Source organism: Centrocercus urophasianus, unplaced genomic scaffold (assembly GCF_019232065.1).
Source record: "Centrocercus urophasianus isolate 14NV4802_14NV808 unplaced genomic scaffold, USGS_Curo_1.0 seq_11, whole genome shotgun sequence".
NCBI lineage: Eukaryota > Metazoa > Chordata > Aves > Galliformes > Phasianidae > Centrocercus > Centrocercus urophasianus.
This window is the reverse complement of record NW_024884253.1, coordinates 33,972,766-33,984,814: the sequence shown is the minus strand read 5'-3', so window position 1 is coordinate 33,984,814 and position 12,049 is coordinate 33,972,766. Positions and strand designations below refer to the sequence as shown.

The 12,049-nt window shown below is 38.0% G+C and overlaps 1 protein-coding gene across 1 annotated transcript in view; it reads left to right on the top strand.

Moving 5' to 3' along the window:
• Window positions 1-11,809, top strand: part of NKAIN3 (sodium/potassium transporting ATPase interacting 3) — a 329,017-nt gene extending 317,208 nt beyond the window's left edge. Inside the window, exons 6-7 of the mRNA XM_042835619.1 lie at window positions 8,909-8,992; window positions 11,796-11,809. Coding sequence (XP_042691553.1) covers window positions 8,909-8,992; window positions 11,796-11,809 — 98 coding nt within the window. The remainder of the gene's footprint in view (window positions 1-8,908; window positions 8,993-11,795) is intronic.
• The last annotated feature ends 240 nt before the right edge of the window (window positions 11,810-12,049 follow it).

Here is a 12,049-nt window from a genome sequence, read left to right as displayed (position 1 = left end):
AACAAACAAACTATCACAAGGATTTTTTAGAAGAACAATCAAGGAAAAAGAAAGAAGATAATAAAATATTTTAAATGTTTGTTGGTTTGGTTGTTTTTGTTTTTGTTTTTGCTAATCACTTTCATTTATCCTGTTGATTTTTACTGTAATTTATTCTCTAGTTCTCCATACTGTATATCTAATGTCATCACACTTTCAACCCTTCATAAAATTATCTTTCTAAATTCCTCCTATCTGTAAAACTGAATTTGCTGTCTATATTGTGTACTTCTTGGATCTTGTTGTAGCATTTTATAGCCCAAATGATTTGAAGATATAAGAGAAGCAAGATTTATAGCAAAAGGTGTTGTCTCACTAAATCAGTTGATATAGCCAGTAGAGTTTTCCTGCTCGGCCAGTCGATCAAATTAAATATATCACCTCTTGCTATAAAACTTATTTTCAAAGAATAGAATAGAACAGAACAGTTGGAAAGAACATACAAATGCCATGGGGTCCAACTACCTGATCCCTTCAGGGCTAACCAAAATTGAAGTAGATTATTGACAGAATTATCCAAATGCTTCTTCAGCGCTGACAGGTATGGGGCATTGGTCACCTCTCCAGAAAGCTTGTTCTGGTGTTTAACCACTCTTCTGGTAAATATTTTTTTTCTAATGCCTACTCTGAAGCTCCCCTGGCACAGCTCTTTGCCATTCCTGTCACTGGATCTCAGGGAGAAGAGTTGTGCACCTCCCCCTGCACTCCACTTCCTTCTTAAGGAAGTTGTAGAGAGCACCGAGGCCACCCTTAGCCTTCTCCAGACTGGATAACCCAGTTGTCCTCAGCCTCTTTTCACAGGACGTGTCTTCAGTCCTTTTATCAGCTTTGTTGCCTTCTTCTAGATGTATTCAAGTACCTTAATGTCCTTTTTGTATCGTGGAGCCCAGAACTGCACACACTGTTCAAGGTGAAGCTGAACCAACCCTAAGTACAGTGAGAGAATCACCTCTTTTGGCCAGCTGGCTATGCTGTGTTTAATGCACCCCAGAAAGCATTTTGCTTTTTTGGCTGCTAGGGCCCTCTGCTGTCTCATTTTGAACCTTCTGTCAACTGTAATACATTTAGTGTGTATTACATTTAGTTTCTTGTGTGCCTTATTAGCTCTTTCTCATGACTTTCTCAAGACTTTCTCTTGTCATTTGTAATCTAGGACATAGCCAGAATCACTTCAATCTTCATTTTACATAATTTTGTCCTGAAACAGTCAATATTGACTCTTTCAATGCAGTTGGTTTTGTTAGCTGAAATTTCATCTCAATGCATCTGTGTTTTTCTCAGAATTACAATTTAGGTGCAGCAAAGCCAAATAATGCTGTGTTCCTTCCATCATTTATATGATGACACTTATTCCTTGGCATTGATTTCTCTACATTTTCTTTTCCTTCTTAATCTTCACAGTTAATCAGGACAATGTGCTATTTTATAGGACCATATTTCAAGACTCACAAAGTTTTCATAAAAATGTATTTTTTAATTCATCTTTCTTCAGTGAAAGTTTTTTTTTTTTATTTATGAAGTCAATATAGCATTGTCTTTCTTAATCCTTAACAGATTAATACACCAGTGGCTTCAAAATGAGTGCTAATCCCGTTACATACTTTGTTCCCTTTTGCACATTCATCTTTCTCCTAATGTGAAATAACACCAACTTTCTAACCATGAGAAAACCATTTTCCTAGCTAAATGTTTCCTGACACAATGAATATTCATTTCTTTCTTCTTCATCATGCAGAAGACCACTGGCCAGTGTAAGCTCCAGTTTTTTAATGCTCTAAACTGTTCTTTTTTCATGGCTGAGAACGCAGTCATATGGTGTTTGAGATTTTTTAAGACCTAATTTGAGTATGAAGAGCTTAATTAGTCAGAGCATTGGTAATGATAAAATAAATATTAAGAGATCAGCAAGACAATTTGAAGAGCTGGATGAATGCGTTAACATGAGGTGCAGAGTTTCCCCATTTGCAGAGAAGCACTTACAAACTAGGCATCACTGCTACACTTGGGTGCAAGTAAGTAGCAGTTTTAGCAGGTGCATTTACAACAGCTCTGAGACAGATAAATCTCACATTCTAGGGGAAACAGAGCATCATAAAAGGACTCCGTAATGTGTTCAGAGGGATTGGAGAATGCTGGTTTGACACAAATCAACAGAAGGGTTATTTTGCCAGCTTCTTTGTCTGAAAAAAAAAAGGGCAAGAACAAAGAAAGTTCAGAGCTCGCTGGTTTGTGCTCATACTGGGAGATAAAAGATTGAAAAGAGAGATTTGATAATCTGGAGATGACAGAAGGGGTTTATCCAGTTCTATTTCTGATCTGTAAACTTGAATTCAAAGAAGGCACAGTAGGGCCACAAGCTTATATGCTGACTGGTCAAAGGGAGTTTATGCTGGTTATCATGGTTGAGAAGAGAAAGGTTCCAGCAAGTGCTGGAGGCAGTGCTGTCTGCTTAGAAGAGGGAAAGAAAAATGTAGTTTAAAGTTTACAGATGCTGAAACTGGAAAGTGTGTGGTAGAAAGCATTGGGATCTATCTTCTGAAGGACTGAGGCAGACCATCACTAAGCATCATGTAGCCGTGAGCAGGATTTTCAAAGGAGGCAATGCATACAGTGCTCCTCAGCAACAGGCAAATGTCATGTGGTGAAGCAGGATTTCTATGCAGAGCCTCAGAGAGATGGTCAGTAGAGGCAAAGGAAATGGAAATTGCCTCATCTGAAATGGAAACGTATGTTACACAGCATCAGTGTGCTTGATACTACAGAGTGTAAGATATCACCGGATCAGTATTCTTCTGCAAAAGCTCATACTTGAACTTTTAGGCTACCAGTAGTAAATGTTTTATCGTGTTTGTCAAGTTAGAAATGTCTTGTCTGTCAAGTTAAAGATGATAGTCTATACTTGGACCAAAGTCAGGTTGTAAAGGGAAAGGGTCAGGGAAGGAGACTTTCCTGAATGATTACAAAAGATCTTAACAGGAAAAAATATTAAGCAGATTTTAAAAACTTGAAAAGAAGGCAATTAAAAAAAAAAAAAAAAGACAAGAGAAACTGCAACATGAGTGAAATGTGACAGAGCTGCAGTCACCCAGAGCTTTAGTTTTGTGGAGACTCATTTATCAAGAACTCCCAAGGAAAACCGTAACACTAAACCTTAGAAAGGCAGAATGTGTTAAATTATAAGCTAACACACTTCTTAAATAGCAAACTCAAAAGTTTGCTCACAGTAGAAATGAGGGGTTTATAACATTTTCTCTCTTGTTGTCTGTGTCCATGTGGTTGGAGGACCATAATTCCCTCCTGAGTCCCAGGACTGAGGATTTAAGAATCCAGATTCTGGATTCTTAAATTGCAGGAAATTCAGCTCCGCCCCCCCACCCTCCCCCCCTGGTCCTTAGCTGTGCCTGCTCTCTATTGCCTCTCAGGCCTGGCTGATTGATGCTCTCCTCTGCAGCCTTGGCTTGAGGAGCTGGTTGCTAGCATCTAGTGATGCCTCTCGCTTGTGTCCTGTGCTGTGCTGTACACAGATAGACACTTAGATATTGTCTTCAAAATAAATAATTGGATCACATACCTGAAGCAAATAGCACCTTGTGAATTAGCAATCAACTGTAAGTGAAATAGATCAATTCCAGTTGGTCCTAGCATCTGTGTTAAATATTTTTTAAATAACTGTGTAGTTTATAGCATCAAACTAAGCAGTAATATAATGGCACACTAATGCATTGCATATATCTTTGAATCATACAACTGAAAAAGATCAGAAACCAGATTCTGACTTCCGTCTCTTCTGAAGCTATTTTAGACACATTTATGTGATCATGTGCTTGAAGAGGGGACTGAAGATGTAGCAGCCTTGTACAGCAGTTTTTATTCTTGACTACTTGATCTGCCATTTCTGTGAACTGGTTGGGTATGAATTGTGAAAAATCACTGGCATTGGTTTTGTTTCAGTGCTATACATACTTAATTGCTAGATGTGATAGTGCTAGAGCTCAGTTGCTAGAATGTGAAGAACTGTCCCTGAAGAATAATCACGAGTGAGTCAAAAGCCTATGAGTGAGAGTTAGAGACTGGGGCAACAAAGGAAGCCTTGTGGTTGGGGTCTCCTACAGGTGTCCTGATCAAGCAGAGCCTGTTGATGAAGCCTTCTTCCTTCAGCTACAAAAGGCATTATGATCGCTACTTTTGTCCTTTAAACAACCTTTCAGCAATCCTGACATCTGCAGGAAAAGTAGCACAGCAAGGTGTAGGTGATCCAAGAGGCTCCTAGAGTGTATCAAGGATGACTTTCTCAACCAGGTAATAGACAACCCCCCCTCCCCCCCACCAGGGGGATGCAGTGCTGGACTTGTTGATCACCACTGATCAGTGACATCAGGATTGTAGGCTGCATGGGCTGTAGTTACCAGGCAGTGGTGGAGTTCTAACTCTTGAGGGATATCAGACAGGCAAAGAGTAAACTCAGGAAAGCCAAATTCCAACTCTTCAGGGAGTTAGTCAACGAATCCCCTGGGAATCTGTCCTCAAGGACAAGGGAGTGCAGCAGAGCTGGCAGATCATTAAGGAAGTGCCCTTTCTTTAGGGCACGAGAGTTCTCCATCCCCAGAATACATTTTCCCCCCTTTAGTCCTCTAATAAATAAGAATCCATTCCTGGCGTCCTGCAATAGAACATGTGGCTCTTCTGCTGCATGACTAGAGCAGCCCAGCTACTCAGTGTGAAGTCTGATAGTACTGGCACCAGATAGCTGGAACAATCTGACTAGTTCAGATAAGGATATAAGAGAAGCATGTTTCTTGACGCTGGAAGACAAATGAAAAAGAGACCTTAGGAAGAATCACAGAATCACCAAGGTTGGAAAAGACCTCCAACAACATCCGGCTACCACCAGTATTTTCCCACTAAAGCAAGTCTCTTCGTACAACATCTAAACAATTCATGAACACTTCCACATATGGTGATACCACCGCCATACTGGGCAGCCCATTCCAGCAGCTGACAACTCTTTTGGAGAATAAATTCTTAATATCCAACTTGAACCTCCTCTGGTGCAACTTGAGGCCATTCCCTCTAGTCCTGTTGCTATTTATGTGGGAGAAAAAAGCAACATTAAATGCTTATCTAAAAAGTTTATATAAAACCACAAGTGCGAATACTAGAAAGTCCAAAGTTTAAACTTCATGCATCTAAGCCTGACAGTTCCCCATTTTTGCTTCCTCTTTCTTGTTGAACTTGGCTCCTTGTCTTACTATCCATCACATACTTTAACTAACTGATTACTTCTGTTCATTTCCTTAATGACCGTGGTTACATTACTATATATGTTATTCACAAAGTCTTAGCACAATGGGAAAAATGCAGTGCAAAAGAGTATTTGGAGACCCATTAATTAAGATAATCTTCTGTACATAAAAAGATCCATGCAAGCAGCTTCTAGCCTTCCCCTGTCCTGGACAGGGGATAGCTGGAGGTGCCATCAATTCTAGCTGTCATTTTGAAGGCTTACCCCTCGTTTATAAAGAGGAGAGGCAAAAATCAAGACCTAAACTATTCTGGGACAAGAGACTGCAGGATTTGTTAGGCATTATACTGTTTCACTGCACTACTCATATTCTGCACTTCCCCCCAGACACACTTAGAATGTAACAGCTTTGAAAGGAGCCATCAGTAATATACCAATGGGCTTACAAGCTCTGGCAGCTGTTTGCACAGGGTTTGCAAGAAGGTCAGAGGAATATTGCCAGAGAAGCTGAATTCCAGATGAGAGGTTAGGATGGGAGGAAGGAATTTTTCAGATCTTTGATTCATCTCCGTCACCTTCAAAAAGAAAGGAAATTTCAACTGGCATATGGGTGAATGCACTGCATTAATAGTAGTAAGGCATTCCTAAATGTCATCTGTCTACAAAAGAATAGCCCTCAAAGTTATTGATGACTGTGGATACACCTTCTTCAGCTAGCAGCGTGTTGCACTTTTCTCACTCAGGGAGGTTATGACAGCTGCTCTTCTGATATGGCCCACGAGTGAATGAACACCATTTTAATGGACTACCCGCAGTGGACAACCAGCACAGATTTGCACTTCCAAGCCCAGCAGGTAGTGAACTCTAAAAAAACATTTCATACTGGCCATGAAGCATCCAGCACAGCTGCAAAGTTGAGGTGACGCAAGGAGAGAAAAATTCTCTGTGAATACAGATCATGTTATGCAGCCAGCTGCTGATAAAATGACGGGTTTCTGCTGTAGTCTGCTATTATCTGTGGGGTGCTAAAAAATCCTCCCCTCAGGATTTTAAGTTTCTCTCTGCATGACTGTAGTTAATGACTGGACTCTATGGGTGTTCCATGCTTAGTGATCGAATATCCCTGCTGATAACATGTTGGTCTTCTAATAAATAAATAAATAAATAAAGGCATAGAATTGTAGAACTCTATGGAAAAAAAAGAAGAAAAAAAAAAAAAGGATGTTTTTTCATTGAACTTACTTCCAGGCAGTTTCTGAAGTTAATTGTTGTAATCCTAGGACTATACAGCAGGTATTATCCATGATCCAGTAGTCAGAAAAGAGCAAAATCAATTATTCAATATCATCCTTGAATCAATGTTTTGCCCTTGGGAAACATATGCAAACATTGCTGCTAACTTTTGTGCTGTTAAACAGGAAGATGTGCACATCCTAAAAATTCAGTCAACATGAAGTTTTATTTAATGTTCTTTTGTGGCTTTAGTTCTAGGAGTCTGCTAGACATAAATGCTGAAAATATCTAGTAAAATCTGTCTGAATCCTTAAAATGAAAAGTATCATACAATTCTAATAACTGGTGATGAATCTTCATATTAAAGAGCTATCAGCCATAAAATAGAGTGCATAATGGAAAACGTCACATTCTGTTCCCATGTGTGATAGAGCAGCTCTTGCCTTGAGAATTATCTTCACATGAATTTCAAGTCAAACTTCAGCTCTTGGATTGCAAAAGAGAAAGTCTCAACTAAGCAGATTTGAACATCTTATCTCCAAACTTTTTTGATGGTGCTATAAAGTGTTTTCTTTGTCAAAAACACATCTATGTTTCCAATCATAAATACATTCTGACTTCATTTCTTTCTCCAGAAGATCTGTTGGTAGAAGAACCGGTTGCTTTAAATTCTCTCCACACTTACAGTTGTGGATTATTCTGGTGATTGCTGAGAGGAGTGATGTGTGATTCTGAAGTGCTGAATTATTTCAAAAACATACTTGCCAACTCCTTTTATCACTTTCTTAGAAAAAAAAAAAATAATAATCCTCAGTAGAGAGCTGGGAAAACTAAAGAATATAAAAAAAAAAAAAAAAAAAGCAAACAAACACAAAAAACCAAAAAAAAACCAAAAAAAAAAAAAAAATAACCCAACAGATTCTGTTACTCTGGAGGCGTGGTTTTTTTCCAAAAAAAAGAAGAATTAGCTGTGGTTTATGTTATACACATAGATATTTTATAAATCAGCTTTTACAAGAATATATCTGCAAACATAGTTCTTGGTCCCATTAGTGCTTAAGTCTTTTTTGATGTTTGGTGTTTTATTTTGTTATGTCATTCTGAAAGAGGGTTGCAACAAGTAAGAAATGCGGTTGAAGGGGTTGATGCAGAGAGGCTAGGGCTGCCACTCACCTAGGCAGACCCTGACCTGGGCTGACACCCAACTGGGCTGGCTGCTCAGCATTGTATCCCGCTCAGGCTGTTTTAAGAAAATAGTCTTGCAAACAAGTTCATGCTTCAAGATGCACTGAAGTGCATCAAGTTAGGTTTTCAGCTAAGCTTTCCCTACCATAGTCTCAAGAGGAGAGAAGATTAAAATGAACAGGAGCATTTTTGCAAATTTTAGAGGGTATTCCATCAGTCCTTCTGTCTCCAAGCCTCATTTCTCTGTCCCCTCTGGATGAGTTTTCTTTTTCTGTTTACCTTATACATATAATTCTCGGGAAGAGGCTATTCATTAGATGCCCATACAGTGATTAGCACGAGGAGTTACATAGGACTTTTATATATGTGTCTGTATATAAATAAGTAAGTAAGTAAGTAAGTAAGTAAGTAAGCCTTCCATGTGAGCAAAGAATCTTCATGTGAATTTGCCAGGTCTACATTGTTTCTGTAAGAAGCCATTCTAAATCAATAAAAATCATCTTCTCCCTGAACTTGATTTTAGATTTCTGGGGTAGCTTGAAAGTGTAGCTTCTGGAAGCTGTCAGAAATCTTAACAAAAATAGCAAGATACAAGACTTAGACTAAAATGTCATTATTTTAAAATCATTATGATCATGAAAGGAACTAAGAACATCTGAAGAGCAGACATCTTCACATTATTTCTAACAGAAATCTTGAGATAAATTGAGAGGATTCCGAAAACAATCCCTGCCCCCAGACGTTCATCCAGAGAAGATTCTGCTGCTTTTCCACATCCAGCTGCCACCTGCTTATTCTCAACTGGTTTTTATTGTTGCCTTACATTCCTGCTAGTCCTTTGGTTTGCAAAAGAAATTAAACACTTCAAAGGAAGTAGAATCTGAATTATGAAATATATGCTGAGATTGCCCTAAAACCAAGAAGCTACATTACTCCACAGCAGAGCTGTGAATTAGCATGCATGCTGACGGGAGCAAGCATGTCTGGTCGTTTCTTTGTCTGGTCAGGCACTGTGCTATGTGGATCTCAACGACAACAGAGCACAGAGCCTTCTGGAAGCCACAGTGTTTTTTGCCTACTTCTTATATTGCAAACCTGTGCATGTGCTTACTTTTATTTTATTTTTTTTTAATAATTTTTCCATACCTATTTTTCATTTGACGTATTTTCATTTCCATTTGTTCATTTCTGGCACTATTGTGTTTTCAGTTGATTTTATAGGCGGACTTGACACATACTCCTACCGACAGCCCCCCCAGGAACATGTTGAGTTAAAGCCTGTAAAGCCTGTAGGTAAGGTTCTGGTCCTGTGGACCACATTAATCCTTCTAACTGGACTGAAAGCTAACCTTCTCCTGACATAATTTTGGCATGAGGTTACTAATAATTTAATTATACTTAGAACTTAATCAAAAATTAATCCACATAAAACATGCTAGTAAGGTCACTATGTCATTGATGACATGTTTGCTAAGGAGAGGATTAAGTGATAGCACCGTGTCTGCCATGTTGTGTCTTGGCTTAACACAAGGAAAGGCTCACAGTGAAGGATGGCAGTGCTTCCCTGCTGACTTTTTAGCAAGAAGAGAGCTGATTTACAGCTGATGCTTCATAAATCTTAATGAGATTAACCCACTTATGGAAAAACAGAAGCTTTTTACATTTGGCCTGAGACTGAGAGAAAAATGTTTGCAGAAAAACTGTGTCAGCTTAAAATCTGTAGTTTCACAGCGACTTCATTATCTCTTTGTTGTCAGTTATTTGCTCCCACCATGGCAATCACAGTTTTCATAGGCATGTCCTACAAAATGTTCTTTGTTATCTGATGATAATTTTGGATACACTTATTTGCATTTTAGTTGGAGTAAATTAAAGGACAGGGAAGTATTATCAGTATTTGAAAGAAGATCTGATTGCCTCAAGTAGATGATATTTCATTACATTATTGTTAAAATAGAAGATACTTATTTGGAAATTCTTTGATGTATTTAAGTAGTTACATTGAAGCCTTCTATCTTTCCATTTACCTTTGGTCCTTTCAAGCTTCTTAAATGTAATACCAAATGATTGCAGATAAATGACTGAACTTGATTTAACAACTTTATTGGTATTTTATTTACCAATCAAGATAATTAGAGACTGAAGGTTTTTCCTCATGTATGCATATGTGCATGTATTTACTGGGAGTCAATCTAAAGAGGCCAATTGCTAACAAAGTGTTTTGAGTGTCCACTTGAACTTTGCTTGAGACTTCACTAATATTTGCATGCTTTTAAAATACATTTTACTCGTGCTGTAGCTTTCAGTTTATAGGAATAAACATGGACAAAATTTCATAAAATCGAGTGGATGAATATTGTAGGATTATGAATGCCCCAAAATGAGAAAAGCCTTATCTCAATGTGACAGTGCATGTTACAACAGTAAGAAATATCACATTAAGACATTAAGACAAAATAACAAGCTGTTTGAGGTGGCATTAAGTATATCACTATGTTGGAATCTGCATTTACATAATATTTCATTTGATGCTGATTTTAATGCATTTTCTTCGGGAAAAGTGACAGCAGAAGGAAGTTTTGACCATTCTTAAGAAGATGTTTGAGACTGGAAAGAGTAATTGTTATCTATGAAGAAGAAAGCCACAGATACAGTATTTACTCCTCTCCATCAAAAAATGTTAGTCTCTTTAATTTTAAAGCTGGTGTGAGGTTAGATATAAAACAGTATGTGAGCAAAATTACTGTAATTAATGGAGATAAAAAACATTTTGAGGAAAGATTTATGTATGCATTCCTTCAAAAGCCATTAGTTTTTGTACAAAAGTCACAGACTATGAGAATTTATTATTTGATAGCAGATTTAGGTTAAATAGCTCAAAGGATCTGGGGGATGCTGGTGAGCCTGCAATACTGGAAAATAAATAGCATCTTCCCATTTCCCACACATGGGACAAACAGAAGTGGAATCTTTTCCCTGAACCATGCAGTTTTCAATTAAAATATGTGGAAGGCAGAAGGGACAAAGGGAGTGGGAAAAATTGTTGTGTTCTTTTTGAGACACATGACACATAGGCTGTAAAGAAGAGTGTTGTGCCTTCAGTTTTGTTTGCTTCAAACACAATATCAACAACCAGGTAACTTGATACTAATTAAAGTTTTTTCTACGTACTGCTAAATGGAAAATAGAGAAGCATGGGAACAAGAAAAAAAAAAACACACAGAACGTTGTATTTTAATTTTGCTTGAGTTTCTTCATTATTACCACAATGTTTTGAAGAAGTTAAAAGTGTTGCGTTTCGGCTTTCACTTTTTTTTTCTTATTATTTTTTAATCTTTATTAGTGAGTTTTACTTTACATTACATTCACTTTACATTACAGTGAGTTACACTTTGCATTGCCATCATTTTTGCTAGGGTAAGTAGGTCTGATCCAGTGCTATTCTAGTTGTAGGCAACCCTGTCTGGACACACACTGAGTTCCCTAATTCCAAAGGAGAAATTGCATTACTAGAACTGTTACTAGCTTGTGAGATTCACAAAGTGTCTGAGAAACTGTCAATTGAGGGGTTACCACTCTGGTAGTTCTGTGTCCTGCCCAATTCACATTCTCTCTTGAGAGTCAGTCCACCAAGGCCATCACAGAATTTCCAAGCTTGCACAAGTGAACATGGCTTACAGGCAGATGTGAGAATACATAGATTCAGCAGGCACATGAATGTATGAGTCCAGCTCAAAAGTATGTTTGTCATCAGATAAAAATCTATAGCCTAATGAGCACATATCTTAGGCTGCTAAAATATATTATACTGAAAAGAGTCTATTATTGTGTGCACTTCCAGCATTTTTCATCAGCAGCAATATTGTTCCCCGCATTTTTTGCTTTCCGGTTATGCGTAATGCAAAGCTACCACTTTGTATCCAGCTACTCATTCGTGACCTTGTATATGAGTCTTACAGCTGAGGCAGCTAGTGATTGGACTTCTTGTTTCATTAGTTATTAACCTGTCAGCTGTTGTGAATTTACAGCTAAAAAATTAGAAGAGGCATAGAACAGGTTTTCATTTGTAACTAATTCATATGTTCTATTTTTTTAGGTCGAACTAAGTAATGAACGTTCAGTCAAGACTTCTGCTGTCGTAGCTGAAGAAACAGATGTCAGAAGACCAACCTTGTGACTCGTCGTTCTGGAAGAAACGCGCTGTCCGTTTCTCACGGCGCGTGGATTGTTCTTCCCACAGGCTCAGTGTCATTATCAGCGTTGTTATTTGGTAGATCCTTGTAGATGACTTGAATTTTTGAATGATTTACTTATATGGACACTTGTAAATTGTAAATTTTTTCTTTTTTA